The 17,118-nt window shown below is 48.3% G+C and overlaps 2 protein-coding genes and 1 long non-coding RNA gene across 7 annotated transcripts in view; 1 reads left to right on the top strand and 2 right to left on the bottom strand.

Moving 5' to 3' along the window:
• ST3GAL3 (ST3 beta-galactoside alpha-2,3-sialyltransferase 3) overlaps positions 1-10,736 on the bottom strand; it is a 173,870-nt gene extending 163,134 nt beyond the window's left edge. For 3 of the 4 annotated variants that reach the window (XM_045859365.1, XM_045859368.1, XM_045859367.1), the window contains exon 1: positions 10,600-10,736. The gene's annotated coding sequence lies outside the window, so the exon portion shown is untranslated. Of the gene's footprint in view, positions 1-10,548 lie in introns of all 4 variants that reach the window. The other variant, XM_045859366.1, reaches the window with a different exon arrangement.
• Positions 10,737-10,929: 193 nt separating this feature from the next.
• On the top strand, positions 10,930-14,246 carry LOC123831666. Its single transcript, XR_006787947.1, has 3 exons — positions 10,930-11,351; positions 11,987-12,086; positions 14,110-14,246. It is a non-coding gene; the product is annotated as an uncharacterized LOC123831666 (long non-coding RNA).
• The window catches only part of KDM4A (lysine demethylase 4A), a 40,032-nt gene continuing 36,028 nt past the window's right edge, over positions 13,115-17,118 (bottom strand). For both annotated transcript variants that reach the window (XM_045858749.1, XM_045858750.1), the window contains exons 20-22: positions 14,850-14,969; positions 14,475-14,567; positions 13,115-14,341 (exon numbers count right to left, since the gene is read on the bottom strand). In XM_045858749.1, the coding sequence (XP_045714705.1) occupies positions 14,201-14,341; positions 14,475-14,567; positions 14,850-14,969 (354 nt within the window). In that variant the 3' untranslated portion in view covers positions 13,115-14,200. The remainder of the gene's footprint in view (positions 14,342-14,474; positions 14,568-14,849; positions 14,970-17,118) is intronic.

Genomic DNA, 17,118 nt, shown 5'->3' with positions numbered 1-17,118 from the left:
CTAGTCAGATCTGTATTTCAGAAAGATCACTCAAGTAGCAATATGGAGGACAGCCTGGAGAAAGCGAACGTAGCAGCAAGAAAATGCTATTGTAATAGCTCAGGCCATCCACCTTCAGACAGGACGGACAGTCCTCCCCCAGTATCCCAGGGGGGTTGGTTCTAGGTTCTATACTACAATCTATAGATGTTCAAGTCCCTTTTATAAAATGGCACAGTATTTGCTTTATATAAAATGCCTTAGTATTTGCATATAACCTTTCCCCTCCCTCCATATGCTTTAAATCATCCCAAATTACTTATAATACCTAATACACTATAAGTACTATTTTAACCATTGTTATACTGTATTGCTTAGGGAATAAGGACAAGAAAAAAAAAGGCTGTGCATGTTCAATGCAGACTCAACCACCTAGGCCTAACTCAGCAGTACATGTCAGCAACAATGTAACACTGCCCTCCGCCCCACCCCCAAGGATTTTCAATTCCCCGTTGGTTAAACCCACAGATGCAGAACCTGCAGATACGGAGGGCCAGTCTCAAAGGGTACTCAAAATGATTCACCACGGTGATCAAAAGAAAATACCAGAACTCTTACTCGTGAACTTTACTGACCCTGGCCTCCTCACACAATCGCTATGTCGCCTGTCTTGAGGCACACGAGGCTCAGGGAGAACCCTCGAGAAGAGTGAAAGCGCCACAGCATGGGGGGCAGCGGCAGCGTCACGTCTCCATCCGTTTTGTGATGCAGTGCCGTTGTTTTTGCTACAAGATGACGTCAATGTGGTCAACTTCAGAAACACTGGATGTTTAAACAGGGCCTTAACTAAACCTGACAACAAGACGGTGAGTAACCATGAAACTCTTGTACCTCAAAGAAGTTTCCAGTTATCATCTGGCCAAATGCATGTAAGATTTCTGAAACTGAAAGAGCAGGTGCATACTCCTCTCACAAAAATACTGGTATTCCAAGTTCGCTAATATGTTCTGGGATGGCAAATGTCTGCTAGGAGGATGCACTTAGCAGATATTCCAAAAATGCACACATCTGTCCTTTCCAAGTAAAGGAGATGTCTTAAACAAAGGCTAGAAACTAGTTTTTTGGTTTTTTGTTTAAAGAAACTACGCTGAGTGCATTTTGAAAACATGTCTGGCAGTTTTTTTTACCTTTATGTTTTCATTGCCCAAAAGATGTGTCACTTATAAAAACTCTCATATCTGTATGCCAGGAGTTTTCAAACTGCAATCCAAGGACCCTTGAGCGTCCCTGAGACCCTTTCAGTGAATCCAGCGGTTTGGAACCATTTCCATAATGACCCCCAGACACTGTTTGCCTTGTTCACTCTCATTCTCTCACCAGGCTCCAGCAGAGTCTTCTAGAAGCTAATGGAATGGGTGCTTATGTATTCTCATGATTTAAAAATTTTTCAGTAATTTTTGGTGCATTACATATCAATAAACAAAACCCACAAAAATGAAAGTTCTTTGGAGTCTTCAACAATTTTTAAACTTATAAAGGGGTCCTGAGACCAAAAAGTCTGAGAATCACTAATAAGAAGGGGGACCCCCCAAAATCCCAGAATTATCTTCTAGAAGGAGGGTCCCTTGTAGCAGTTTTCCCCACTAGGTAAGTATTCGAGGAACATATCCGTATCAGTGTACCAACTGGCATTGTTGTAAGAGGCTGCATTCAGCTTACATAAATTTTTTGAAGACTCTTTCAAAATGTTTTCCCATTTCATGAAGGGTGACTTACGAGCACACCTGTCCACACAGTGCTGCCTGTGTTCAGCAATTTTTGACCAAAAATGGCATCACCCCCGTGCCCTATCTTCCCCTTTTCACCAGATATTATTGCCCCAGTGACTTCTTTTTTTGTTTCCCAAGATGAAAAAAGTCATCAAAGGGAAACGTTTTGCCAGTGTGGAAGATGTGAAACAAAAAACAGCAGAAGCATTAAAAGGCATCAGAATTGAGAAGTTCAAACACTGTTTTGAGCAATGGAAAAAACACCTCGATAGGTGTATTGCACCAAATGGTGCATCAAATGGAGACTTCTTTGCAGGTGACTGAGGTTTAAACATGTAAGAATACACAACTCTTTATAAATTCTGGGGTGAGGTTTTTTTTGCCCTCCCTCATATACTTTAAAGACTTAGTAATTGAATTTTCTAACCTATATTTAATGTATTTCAAATACAAGGTTTCAGTGGGCTTTCAGGACACGTTAAGAAACACATTAACATGCCATCTTTCCATTATCTTGTAAGAAAAACTGACATCAAGGAAAAGGGAAATTTACTGACATGCACACAAACAATAAAACAAGGCTGGAGATGACAGTCAATCAGAATAACATAAATTAAGTTGTACAGAAGCTCAGAGAGGAGCAGCCCGTCAGCCAGGATGACCAAGGAAGAACCTAATGGAGAACAAATCTAAATTAAAGCCCCAGCCCTGGCTGGTGTGGCTCAGTGAATTGAGTGCCAGCCTGCAAACCAAAAGGTCACTGGTTCAATTCCCAGTCAGAGCACATGCCTGGGTTGGGGGCCAGGTCCCCAGTGGGGGCCGTAGGAAAGTCAACAACACTTTGATGTTTCTTTCACTCTCTTTCTGCCTTCCTTTCCCTCTCTCTAAAATAGATAAAATCTTTTTTAAAAACCCATTATAATATTTACAAACATGTTCAGAAGACTGAGGGGGAGCGGAATTTCAGAAGGGGGCAGGCAACCATGACAACAACGGCGACAGACCGAAGGAAACCGCACACGCCTGAGCAGCCCATGCAGCGAGCGCATCCCTACGTCAGTGTCGAGAGTGTGTGCACGTCCGCGTGTGACTTCTGAGGGAGGGCCAGGAGCAGCTGAGCAGCCACAGGTACTCTGCTGGCACTTAGAAGATGTTTAAATTGGTACAATAGTCATATCAATCCTTCCATTGTCAGTCTTGGAATAATTCCCTCATGCCTAAAACTCCCAAACCAGCATTACCACTGTCAGCGGTAGTTATCTCTAGGTGGTGGGTTTTAAGGCTAATGACCACCTACTATGAGCCAGGTTACATACTAAACATTAGGAATCCTAAAACTAGTAATTTTATTATAAGAGATTGTGTCTAATAGTGCAGTACCAGGTTGTTGTTTTTTTAATTTTATTTATTTAGTTTTAGAGAGAGGGGAAGGGAGAGAAAGAGGAAGAGAAACACCAATGTGTGGTTGCCTCTCAAGTGATCCCCACTGGGGACCTGGCCTACAAGCCAGGCATGTGCCCTGACTGGGAATCGAACTAGTGATCCTTTGATTAGCAGCCCGCACTCAATCAACTGAGCTGCACCAGCCAGGGCATAGTACCAGGGTTTTTTTATATTTGTAAGCTTAATCCTCAAGCAACCTTGAAAGGTAATGATTTTTATCTCCATTTTAAATATTTGAAAACCAGTAAGACACAAGAGGTTCTAAAGCTTGTCCAAGGTTATTCCATAGAAATTGGTGAAACCAAGACTAAAATCCTGGTCTACAGACTCATTTACAGCACTCTCTTCTGTCCCTAGGGAGGTCATGGACACGGTGCTCCATGACCTCGGTGTTACTGCAACAGCCTACCTGGTGTCCTTCCCTCCAGCCTCGCCTCATTCTAACCCCTCCTCATACATAAACACTGTGTGACTCTTGTGTAGCAGGCCCCGTACGACAGTCGCAGACCCCAGAACTTCCCATGTGAGGGGAACAGGACACTCGCTCCTCTGCTTCCTCCACATGCAATGACCTCCCTAAAAGGGAAAGCTGATACAGTCATTTCCTGCCTCTGAATCCTTCGAGTGGCTCCCTGCAAGACAGAGCCTTCACAACCTGACTTTTGCAGCCTGCACACCATCCCCAATCATACCCTGACCTTTGCCATTCAAGCAGCTTCAGGATGCAACCACTTGTTTCTAGGTCACTGCACATATTATTTTCTGTCTGAAAAGCGTTTAACCCCACTGGCCCCCCAAATCCACCCAGCTAATAACTAGTGATTGTTTAAGACTTAGGTTAGGTGTGAACTTCTCTGGAACACAGGACATCCCACAGAATCCACAATGTATTCTAACCGCTGGTTTACTGGCTTCTGGTCCCACCACACTGAGGCCAGGGACATACCTTTCATATGCATCATGCCAAACACCAGGACCCAACAGAGCCTGAAGAGAGCTCGTGCTCAGTGAACGCTTGTGGGATGACAAGAGCGCCTAGTCCAGTGGGAGACACAGACATGGATACAACTAAGGAAAGGATGATAGATGTGAAGATAATAAAGATGTGGCAAGAACGCTACCCAGGGAAGGGAACAAAGGTAGGAAACCCTCGGAGGAACCCTTCTACCCGTATCCCTTCGGTTTCCTTACCTGGCATCTCAGTTTCTTTCAAATCCTGCTGTAGCAGTTGCTGAGGAATGCGAGCACGGCCACGAGTGCCTCCTCTGAACCAGGTACAATGCGAAGCAATGACATGAACTCATGTGGCCCTCATAACCGCCCGGTGCATTTCACCGACAGAGAAGCTCAGGCTCAACGAGACACTTGCTCAATGTTCGACAATGAGCAGCAGAGCCAACACTTGAAGCCAGATCCCACCTCCTGAACCAAGGCTCCAGACCCACTCCATGCTTCCGTTCTTCATCGGAAGTGAAATCTCCTCCCCAATCACCAAAGTTTGATAGCCTCCATTAAACCCAATTAAACCAATGAGGTTGAACTAAGATTCCTTTGTTATGTTAACCACTCAAGTGAAAAATGTACCTCAAGTATTACACATTTCCTGGCTTCTTAAATTGAATATCTTAAATGTAATTTAACTTTTTTGGATGTCTCAGGACCATTCCTGTGTTTATCACAATAGTGTGCCCTCAGGAAGGTCTGTGCTGGGATATAACAGAGCCGTTTTATCGACGGGCCTGGCCTGTGGCATTTATAGTGTTTATAGCGAAGTTCTGACTTCCCAATTCCCCCTCACTCCCATGCCTAGTTAGAGCTATTATTTCTTGCTAATGTCAAAGTTGGTCTCAGGCAGCCCATCTGATTTTGCTACCTCTCATTGTCTATGGCAGCAGTCCCCAGCCTTTTTGGCACCGGGGACTGGTTGCATGGAAGACGATTTTCCACAGATGGAGGACGGGGTGGGGGGCGGTGGTTTCGGGATGGTGCCAGCACATTACATTCCAGCTCACCTCCTGCTGTGCGGCCCAGTTCCTAACAGGCCGGACCTGTACCGTCTGCGGCATGGAGGCTGGGGACTCCTGCTCTATGGGCCGTGGTACTCTTAGAGATGTAACAACCATTTGTGCTGTTCGCAAATCATTTCTGGCTCTTTGCTTACATGCTAACACTGCAACTCCCTGCTTTTCTGAAGTTAGGCACGGCCATGTCACTTGCCTTAGCCAAGGAAATGTGAGAGTGACACACACCACTTTGGGACAGAAATGTTAAAAGCCAGTGTCCCCTGACCACCGTCCTTCACACGATCAAAATGACCATGAAAATACCACATTAAGAGGGAGGTTCGATCAGCCAGGGTCCCTGAGTGCACTCGTGCTGGTGAACATGCGGGATGAGAGAGGAGCCAGCTGGGGTTCTGTGGAGCCACTGAAGTCTCAAGGGTTTCCTGTTAATGCAGCCTAACCCGGGCTGTCCACACCAATACAGCAGATCTCTTAGTAAGTAATTCTCTCACGTAAATAACTTTATTTACAGATTTTGTAATAAATACTTTGTTTGCACAAAGAACTTTCTTTGCAGCCATCCTGATCCTGGTTCAAAACTATATTCAATATAAATAAATCTGCCAAGCCCTACTATGTACACAACACTGCGCTACATGATGAGGAAGACATTCCATCTCTTGAAAGAGCTTCTGTCTTATGTTGGCAACTGGGGCAAAAAGTCAGACTCTGGTGTTATAACAGTTGAAGTAAGAGATAAGTCCCATCTAGATGGGGAATCAAGTACAGAAAAGTTTCACAAAGGCCCTGGCTAGTGTGGCTCTGGTTGGAGTGCCAGCCTGTAAACCGAAGGACTGCCAGTTCGGTTTCCGGTCAGGGCATGAGCCTGGGTGGCTGGCCAGGTCTCCATTTGGGGGGTGTACCAGAGGCAACGGATCAATAGTTCTCTCCCTCTCTTTCTCCCTGTTTCCCTCTCTCAAAAAATAAAATCTTTAAAAAACAGAACAAAAAGTTTCACAAAGGAAATTCTGTATCAAATGGCCCTGACACATGGGTGAGGACCCAGGATTAAAGACTGAAAGGGGTCCTTTAGTGCAGAAGAAGCAACATGAGCCGAGATATAGAGCACAAAGAGCAAACAATGCCACTGATATGGAAAATACAATAAAAATCTAAGAAAAAGGAAAAAAAAAAGTGAGTTTACCCATACCGCCCATGCCAGGCTGGTCTGTGCTTAACTCAACGGACAGTGGGGAGTCACTGAGTCCCAGCTGGGGAAGCGAGATATCCGAAAGGGACAGCAGTACACAAGAGAGACGGAAGGAAAGCAAAAATGTCAGGGGTTCCTGCAATAAGCCAAGGGAACGAAACATCGAAGCCCTACATCAGTGTGACAACAGCAGGAACAAAAAGCAGCAGATGCCAGAAATAATGCAGAGGCAGCCTCAAAAGACGGGGCAGCCGACCAAACCTGGTAGGGGGCGGGGCGGGGGGGGAGGAAGATAGGCAAGAATGGTTCTTAAAGTGTGAATCCTGGTTAGCGGAGGGGACTGTTACTCCACAAAGCTGAGGTTAATCAGACACGCATCCAGGCAAGTCAAGTGCTGTTGTACCGCTTTTCTAACAGCTGGCTACAGTGCCATCTGCGGTAAATACTGTTACTTGATCATCCTCTGCGCCATCCAGGAAAAGTTACTTCTTGGTTTGATGCCCCCTCACTTGTGCAACCGCCTGGTGCACTTCTCCCAACAGGACACGCCCTGGAACTGCCGTGAGCATTCTGGGTTCTCTCCTGCCACAGTCACCATCCTCACTTTCTCACTTCCCCGCTTCTCCTTCCTTATCATACACCCAGCCCTGCCCACTCATGCCTCAACTGGACCCCTTTTCCTGCAGTGTCACTGTGCCTACTGTCTCGGAGTTCTGGAGACCACATCATTAGTTACCAATGTCCAGTGTGTCCTTTATTCCCACAACTAATGCAGAGGCCCATTAGAATAAGCCTTATACCTGATAGGTCTTGCATTGCTCACAGTTGCATTGTTTTGCACACAATATATACTTAATAGACACTATGGCGATCCAAAGTCAATTAATTTCTAAAAATATTCACGTCTTATTTCCTCACGTAACGTGAAATGGAGAGGTTCACCACTTAACAATGTCCTTGAGACTTCCGGCCAAGATGGAGGCATCGGTAGACAAACTGTGCCTCCTCACACAACCAAGATAGGGACAACACCACTTTAGAAACAGAATAACAACCAGAACTGACAGAAAACTGAACTGATTGGAAGTCCTACAACCAAGGAGTTAAAATAGACACGTACATCCAGACCGGTAGGAGGGGCAGATTCGGGAAGCCAGGCGGAGAGGGGTCGTGCTGCTCAAAGAGCGTTGGGACCGGGCACATAGGGCAGACCCTGGGTGCGCAAGCAGCGCTGGCAGACCCCAGCCAAGGGGTGGCAACCGGCAGACCCAGAGAAGCGGTGACTGTGAAGCAAGGCGCTGCCCGAAACCCAGGATCCCAGCGCTGGGAAATAGAGCCTCGGGGCACTGACTGAAAACACCTGCGGGGGTTGAGGTGCAGGGAGAGACTCCCAGCCTCACAGGCGAGGTCATTGGAGAGACCCATGGTACACAAGCCCATCCACACAAGAAATATACCAGAAAGGTCCAGTTTGCTTGGGGGAAGCGGCGGAAGGGACTGAAATCGACAGAGAGTGGAGCAAGTGCCACTGTTCTCTCTTGGACCCTGTCCCCACATACAGCATCACAACCCGGCAACTGGGGTGCCCCACCCTGGTGAACACCTAAGGCTCCGCCCCTCATATGTAACAGGTGTGCCCAGACCAAAAAAAAAAAAAAAAGAGAGAGAGAGAGAGAGAGATGGCTCAAACAGAAGAACAAATGAAGCCCCAGAACCCATCCTTTTAAGCCACTGAGAGATAGCCAACCTAACAGATGCACAGTTCAAAACACTGGTGATCAGGATGCTCACAGAATTGGTTGATTTGAGTCACAAATTAGATGAAAAAATGAAGGCAACAATAAGTGAAATGTAGAAAAATACACAGGGAACCAATAGTGATGGAAAGAAAGCTGGGTCTCGCATCAATGGAGTGGACCAGAAGGAAGAAAGAAACAACCACATAGAAAAGAATGAAGAAATAAGAACTCAAAAAAATGAGGAGAGGCTTAAGAACCTCCAGGACATCTTTAAATGTTCCACCATCCGAATTATAAGGGTACCAGAAGGAGAAGAGGAAGAGCAACAAGTGGGAAAGTTATTTGAACAAATAATAAAGGAGAACTTCCCCAATCTGGCAAAGGAAACAGACTTCCAGGAAGTCCAGGAAGCTCAGAGAGTCCCAAAGAAGTTGGACCCAAGAAGGAACACACCAAGGCACATCATAATTACATTAGCCAAGGTAAAAATGAAGGAGAGAATCCTAGAACAGCAAGAGATAAGGAGACAGTAACCTACAAAGGAGTTCCCATCAGACTGTCAGCTGATTTCTCAAGAGACCTTGCAGGCAAGAAGGGGCTGGAAAGAAGTATTCCAAGTCATGAAAGGCAAGGACCTACATCCCAGATTGCTCTATCCAGCAAAACTTTCATTTAGAATGGAAGGGCAGATAAAGTGCTTCTGAGATAAGGTCAAGTTAAAGGAGTCCATCAACACCAAGCCCTTATTATATGAAATGTTAAAGGGACTTATCTAAGAAAAAGAAGATCAAAAACATGTATAGTAAAATGACAGCAAACTCACAATTATTAACAACCACACCTAAAACAAAAACAAACTAAGCAAACAACTAGAACAGGAAAAGAACCACAGAAACGGAGATCACATGGAGGGTTAGCAACAGGGGAGTGGGAGGAGGAGGGGGGGAAAAGGTACGGAGAATAAGTAGCATAGAATGTAGGTAGAAAATAGACGGGGGGGGGGGCAAGAATAGTATGGGAAATGTAGGAGCTAAAAAACTTATGACACATGGACATGAACTAGAAGGGGGGGAATGTGGGTGGGAGAGGGTGTGCAGGGTGGAGGGGGATGGAGGAGGGGTAATGGGACAGCTGTAATAGAATAATCAGTAAAATATTTTTTTAAATGTCCTTGAGTTAAGAACCTTTAATCTTAAGAGCGGCTACTACCTTAAAAGATTATTTGAAAATACCATTTTGTCATAAACATTTGTGCCAGCTGCCTTTTAATTTTAATCCTTTTGACTTGAAGGTATACCAAATGGTTCAGGGATCATCAGCCCAGTGTGATTACGACTTAGAAATAACCCAATTTTCCATAATGACTTATTTTCAGAAGGCTAGTAAGAGGTTTTTTCTACCACCCTGTTCAACTAGCCATAGTATATAGAGCAGCAACTTTTAACTTTTTTCATCTTGTCATACACATACACTAAGTACAAAAATTCTGCAGCACATTAAAGAGTGTATTTTCTTTGCCTCACCAAAAAAATAAAAGGTATAATTTTGATTTATTCACAACCAACTATGGTTGGCTATTGTTGTGTTGACTGTTGTCACTTTTTCATTTGAAAATCTGGGAAAAGAGGTCAGAGTCAGGTACTGCATGTATTCTTGCAGATTACAGGTTGAAAATCTGCTAGTATAGATAATTCAAAGTATAGCCACAGAAAAGTATGTATCTTTTTTTAAACAAAGTAACAGCTACCTCCACTGGTCCCTCTCTCAATTAACTACAATGGTTCAATTCAGTTTCAATCCTTTCTTATAGGTCAGGGAAAACAAACAGAAATGAGGTTTATCGAGGAATTATAAAAATGGCACTGCTGTGAAAAAGAATCCAAAAACATTTGTGGGACAATAACCTTATCAAACATGCTCTCATGACTAAGATATTTCCTCTTGCAAAGGAAGCAAGAGAGGTGTACTCTGCCAATCAAACTGACCCTGGTCCCCTAAACACCGGGCGGGCAGTGCAGCGATGACAACCACTTCTCGTCCGTGGAGGATTCCCGCTAAGGGTGTCCCTGGACTTCTCTTTCCTCCCGGCGGAGCGGACGCCGAGCTGACCGCGTCCGTCCTCTGCGCTAAGGTGCGCAGCGCTGCGGGGTCTCGCACGCAGATGACCTCAGCTGTTCCGCCGGAGCCATCTGTCCTCTCCCCTGAGGCCTCGCAGCCCCTGCCCCTGCCAACACCAGGTCGTCCAGGGGTCCCGGCCTGAGCCCGGGTCCCCTCCGGACTTCATTATTAGGAGAGGACCTTACAGTGCCCCAACCCTCCTTCCCCAGAACTAGCGCGCGTGGCTGCGCGCGGGGCCCAGACCCGGGGGCCGCGGCGAAGGGGGAGGGGAGGGGCGGTGCGCTGACCGTTAGCCGCGGCGGATGCTGCGCCCCGACACACGCAGGATGGGCTCTTACCGCAGCGAAAAGGAAGGCAGCGGGGAGGCGGCGCCCGGCCCGACGCTAGCGGGAAGACCGAGGCGACGGCGTGGGAGACGGCGACAGCAGCCGCGGGGGACCCCGGGGGGCGCCCAGGACGCGGCGGGCGGCATGGGCGCCGCCATAGTGAGGACGCAGCGGCGGGCGGAGCGCGCGTCCGCGACCGAGGACGGCGAGACCACCAATCCCACTCTTCGCCTCAGCGCCCTCGCCAGGAGTCGGGCATCTGCGGCCAATCCACGCGCAGGAGCCGGGCGGGGCGCCGGGATGACCAATGCAGAGCTGTGCTATGGCCAGTGGGCGGGCACAGCCCCGGAGTGGCACGATGGCACCGGAGCCCCGAGTTTCCGGAGCCCACCACGCCGCCCGCGGGCGGGGACCGGCGCCGCAGCCTGTGCGAGGCTGCTGAGGGGTCGTGCGGTCCCGGACGCCTGCTCGGCGCTGACGCCCTGGCCTGGGTTCTCAGAAGCACGTCCGACGTCTGGAGGATTCCTCCGTGTCTGGCTTCCCTTCCCGGCGGACGTGCATTCGAGATGCCAAAGTCTGATGGCCACACGACTCGGTGTCCGCCAGGATGACCCAGCCTTCCAGAGCCTGCTTCTTCGCCCGCGCGCGCGGGGCCTCCTGGGCGCAAGGTGCCGGGTGGCGTTCCACGCCAAGGAGAACTGCCGGTTCGTTCCTTGAGACCCAAGGCTTTGGCCTGCAGGGGCTGGGCGACCCTGTGCTATCGTGTGAGTTAAGGGTGGACGGGGTTCTCAGGCTGCGCTTCTGTATTACCAATCTGAGCCTTACAAAAAAATATTTGTTCGGGGTTAAGACTACTCCGTCCCATCCCATCCCGTTTAGCCTTTGCAGCTCCGGCGGTCCCAGCTCTTTCCCATCCTACTCCCTCATTCAACCAAGACCGCATGATTTATCCTTTTTTAAAGTTTATTTATTCCTAGAGAGAGGGGAAGGGAAGGAGAGAGGGAGAAACATTGCTGTGAAAGGCATATAAATCAGGTGCCTCTTGCACGCCCCCAACGGAGGGATCTGGCTTACAGGCCAGCACTCAATCCACTGAGCCACAGCACCTAGGGCAACACCTGGGCATAATTTAAATGTGGTCCCTCAGGTGGGAAGAGGAAATCTCAGGCTGCAATCCTTGGTCGCCAACCTGAAGACTCTATCCTAAAGGAGGGCACTTTGCCCTGGCAAAAGGCCTCTAGGAGGAACCTGCCTAAGACAGGTGAGGCCACCCTTCCCTAGCGTGAGTCCTGAGACCTTGTCCCGACTAGACAGGCGGGCAGGCAATGAGGGAGACAACTGCTTGTTGTGTGCACTCTAAATAAAATCTCATTACGTCTTTAAACTTTGGTTTTCCCAGGGTTATTAGGCTGACCAAAATAAAAAGTACCAAGTTTCAAGAAAAAGTTAAGAACTCTGCTGGGATCAGATCAAGAATCCCAGCTGTACAGTTCTTCCAGGTAAAGTAGGGTCAGTGGAGGAAGTGGGACCCTGGCGATTCTGGGGAAGTTCCTTTCCTCAATGGTGTGTGTTCTCAGGGCTCACCAATCCATTTAGACTTCTGCCCAGTCTTACCTGATGACCCCCTGGGAATCACTGGGTGCTGCACAAAAAAACAATCTCCCTTTCTTGGCCTCAGGAGGGAGCTGGCATAAAATAAAATGTCTTTGAAACCTGCTGCTCCCAGCTCCACGCACCCCCCCCACCCCCCCGCCAGACACCAGGAAGCAGCCACCTCCCAAGCCCCAGGACACAAAGAAGCATTGAGTTGTTGAGCTGACCCAAGCCTCTCTGCATCCAGAAACGGAGTGCCTGGTGGCTCTGCTGTCTCTAAATCCTGCACCTATTCACTGGCCCCTCCTGGCTTGCTGCTGCTGCTCTGTCCCTGTCCACCTGGACTTCAGGAAACCACCGGGCACAGGGACCAGGTCTTTCTCCAGGGAAGTTTCTCCACCAAGTACAGACAGCTCCAAGCAGCTTCAGGACCCCCCTGGGATGCCTCTGGGGGTTGAGTCCCTTGCTCTTCGAGCACCTAAAATGTACTGCCTGTCAAGCTGGTTCAATAATTTATGTGAAACAGACTATGGGATGAACTTGACCAGCTCAATTAAGTGGGTCAGAAGAAATTCAAATTTGGTTCTACAGGCTGAGTGGCGGTCTGGTCTTTCCTTTAATACCTCCTTCCAATCTCTAAGGAAGGGAAGCAAAAAGAGGTACCCATGGCCAGAGGTGCCTCTGCTCCCCCATCCCACCGTGCTGGGCCTAATACAGAGCCACCACACCAGAATTTGAGCAGGAACCCATCTCTTTAGGACAGAGTCCTAGATCTTTGCAGGCTGAGTCTCCTTAAAATGCACAGCCTTGCTCCAGAGCCTATGACTCTAGATACACCCTCAGCCTGACCCTGGGCCACTTGGGCTCCTTGGGGCAGACACAACCAATCCTCTGCTCAACACAGTTTATTGCTAAAGACAAAGTGATGCACCAGTTTTCAAAATAATTTGGTTTATAGCGTTCATACGTAACAAAAAACAGGGAAGTATTATAAATCTGATTCTTGTATACATAGGGTACAAGTGTGAAGCCCTCCAATCCTGGGCCCAGGCAAACAAATTCATGAGGAGCAAAAGCCTGTTTAACCCCTTCAGTGTTGCCCTCCAGTCCCACCCCCTTCCCAAATTCTCTCCCTCCCATCCCCAGACCCGGGGCAAACCTGCCCCCGGCCACCAATGGCCCCAGTTCATCTTATCCCTCCCAGCCCCTGCGTGATTGCAATTTTCTGCCGACAGAATCACCCACCAGGCTCTGCCTGCTTCCATCATTAAGATCCCCCTTGGCGAGCCTCCCCACCCACACGCTCTAATACTGTGCCACGGGGAGCTCTGTGCTTAGAGGGATGTGGGCATGTGCCCATGTCACTCCTATCTTCTTCAAGAGAGGGCCAAGAGGTGGCACTAACTCCTCTGCGTGTCAATACTGCAGCTTGGCCAGAGCTTCCTTTCGGCAGTTCAAGGGACAGATGCCACACCCATCTCCAGCCAGCCCCAGGGGCCCTTTACTCAGCTCAGCTGAGGGCAGAATTTCACATTTTGTTTGCCCTGGATAGGCAAGGAAGAAAGTAAAGGCTAGGGGCTGGCAAAAGCTGGTCCAGACCACCCACCCACACACGCGCGCACACACACATAAATACAAAACGGGGAGAGGGGGCAAGCACCAGCACCTCTTCCTAGGCGGTGCAGGTGCTCGTGAGGAAGCTTAAGTCCTAGGCCAGGGACAGGGCAACAGTCCAGCCAGCAGAGCGCACCCACTGGAGACAGTGCAGCCATGGCACTCCAGTGCTGGGCTCTCAGCCGGCAGCTCGGCAGCTGCTGCCAGGTGTCCGAGAACGGCTTGTCCTTTCATTAGAGGAGATGCGACGAGGGTGGGGTGAGAAGATGATAGGTCAGTTATTTCATTCCTTTGCATTTTACAACTTCACTTTAGAGACTTCAGAGTTCCACGTGTCTGCTGTGCCGTGGAGCCTCCACAGAGCTCCTGCCTCAATGGCATGGGATCTCGCGGCTCCTGGAAGCACCTACTCCATGATGGCCCGGTACAGAGCGGGCTCAATGTAATCTTCCCGGTATCTGGAGTTGATAACTCGCTGCCGTTTCTTTTCCTGTTTGACCTCCTTCTCTGTGAAAATCTCATTGAAGCGCATGTCTGAAGCTACTGACTGTGGAAGAATAGGCGAGCCAAATGAGGTCCCTGCGGCCAGCCAGCCACCGCGAGAACAAATATGGGGACACATCCCTGCCTGCCTCCCACCCTCCCAGGCAGGAACAAGGGTGCCCACGAAACACACTCACCAGTCGAGACTTCACTCTCTTGGGAAGCTCTTCGTCCAGCGTGTACACGTCATCTCTCTTAACCACCAGCTGTGAGCCGTCCTCAAACTCCACCTACCAAGGAAACGAAGGCCTTTGGCTAAGATATCCCTGACTCTGTCCCTGGATCCCCAGGCACAGTGGCGATGTCCTGTAGTCACAGGAAGAATTCAGAACACTGAAGGACCGCCATGTTTGAAGCCACAGCTGCCAGCCTGGACATAGGGCAGCCCCTAGCTCTGAAAGGGTTGTTACCAAGCCCTTAGCTCTCCCAAGAGCAAAGACATACCTCTGGCCCAAGAGGCAACACTGAGTTAATCAAGTACCCTCCAGCACCCAGCAAAAACCTGTGGCTACCTGGTACATCTGGATGGGATGGGAGGCCACAAACTTGGCTCCATAGACTTGGCCGTCTGTCCATCGCACTTGAACTACTTCCCCTTCAGCAGGTGGACCCAACTGAAGACAGTCCTGACTCTGAGGGAACAATAAAGGAGAAGCATGAAAGGAGGGCCCACCTGAGCAAAGGGGTGACCACCATCTACCTCAGGGAAGCATGCTCAGCAGCCCATCTGCTACATGAAGGATACTGTGTAACCGTCTGAGTTGTGAGTTGAAGCAGCTGCTCTTTTCATGGAACATAAGCTTTAGACCCTGGGTACTGGCAGACATCTTCGAAATGAAGGAAGTGAGCCTGTCACTTCAAGGAAAACAACCAACAGTATCAAGTGCTGCCAAAGATATAAATCTAAGCTATCAAACAAAAATTAGAAGCAACATGAGCTTGAAGCTTCCCCAAATTTAAAGATTTTTCTGAGACGAGTCATAATACAAGTGAAGGTGATTTTGATCATGTGTAAGAAAATTTCACCTTTGAAAGGCCTGCACGGCCCATCACACCGATGTGTGTGGCGCTACAAAGCCCTGCGTGGGGGAGACCTGCTCAGTGACGGTGGAGCTGTGGACGTTAATGTGACCGGCTACACGAAGCTCACTGACCTGCTTTCAGACTCCACACTGCACCGAAGTTTAAGGAAACCAACACTCGTTGAGTTTTGGTGCAATATTAAAGAACACCATAATTATCTGAAAGGCTATTAAAATACTCCCCCCCTCTCCAATTACATGTCTGTGAGACTTAATTTTCTTCATGTCTTTTGAACCAAAACAATAAATTGCAACAGACTGAAGATGTAACATTAAAGTTATTTGCAAATGGCATTCTTCCAACTCATTTTTGTTCTAAAACGAGGTTATTTTTGCCCTGGCTGGGGGGCTTAAGTTGTTGGAGCATCATCCCATACACCAAAAGGTTGCAGGTTCAATCCCCAGTCAAGGCACATACCTAGGCTGTGGGTTCGATCTCTGCTCAAGGCATGTATGGGAGGCAACCAATCGATGTTTCTCTCCCTCTCTCTCCTCACTCCCTTCCACTCTCTCTAAAATATATCCTCAAGTGAGGATTAAAAATAAATAAAATAGTTTTTCATTAAAAATAGTTTATCTCAAGTCAATCTCAGTTTTAACTTCTAATAGAGTAAATATTGATAGACATAACCCACAAAACACAAGCTCTTCGGGGTCCTCAGTAACTTTTACTTTTAAAAAATGTTTTTAGCCCAGGATGGTGTGACTCAGTGGATTGAGCACCAGCCTGTGAACCAAAAGGTCGCTGCAGGTTCAGTTCCCAGTCGGCACACGCCTGGGTTGCAGGCCAGGTCCCCAGTTGGCACACGAGAGGCAACTATACATTGATGTTTCTCTTCCTCTCTTTCTCCCTCCCTTTCTCTGAAAAGAAATAAAACCTTTAAAAATGTTATTTACTTTTTTAGAAAGGGAAGGAAAAAGAGAGGGAAAGAAGCCTCGATGTGAGAGAAACATCGATTGGTTGCCTCTTGCACATCAGGGACCTGGCCACAACCCAGGCATGTGCCCTGACGAAGAACCAAACTGGCGACCTGTCGGTTTGCAAGACGACATCGAACCCACTGAGCCACACCAGCCAAGGCGTTCTCAGTAACTTTGAGAAGAGAGTCCTGACATCACTGTTCTGTAGGTTAGAGTTAATACCACCTATCTCTCAGAGTTGGTATGACAGGTGACAGAAATACCTAACATAAAGCACTTAGCATACTGCCTAGCATGCTGAAGAGCTTATTAAATCACAGCTACTTTATTGCCACAAATACTGTCATCCTTACTACCTTGTAACTAACTAATGTGCTTTTAGCAGCTAGGTTGCTAATGTGGCATAAACAAGGAAAACACTGATTTGCTAAAAGTGGCCCGATCCCACTACCTTGATGCTCAGTGTAACCCACGAAAGGCAGGGCAGGGGCAGGGGAAACCTGAACAAAGTCCTGAGTGCCGAGCCAGGAAACCCAGGACTCGGTCCAGGCAGGCCTTGTATCTCAAGTGTTGATGAGACAAGCAGAACAGGGGCATCTGTCCAAGCAGTTTTTGCTCAGCCCCGAAGGCTTACGCTATAAAGAACCAAAAGCCGAGACCATATATCTACTAAGAGGGCATGGCAGAAAAGAACTGGATAATTCTCCCAAACTCACACAGCTACTGAGCAATGGAAATGGTACTGCACACGGGCCATCCCAAAGCCTGGGCTCCCTCA

This window comes from Phyllostomus hastatus, unplaced genomic scaffold (assembly GCF_019186645.2).
Source record: "Phyllostomus hastatus isolate PE091 unplaced genomic scaffold, TTU_PhHast_1.1 phas_scaffold_182, whole genome shotgun sequence".
NCBI classification, from domain to species: domain Eukaryota; kingdom Metazoa; phylum Chordata; class Mammalia; order Chiroptera; family Phyllostomidae; genus Phyllostomus; species Phyllostomus hastatus.
This window is presented reverse-complemented; position numbering and strand designations above follow the sequence as displayed.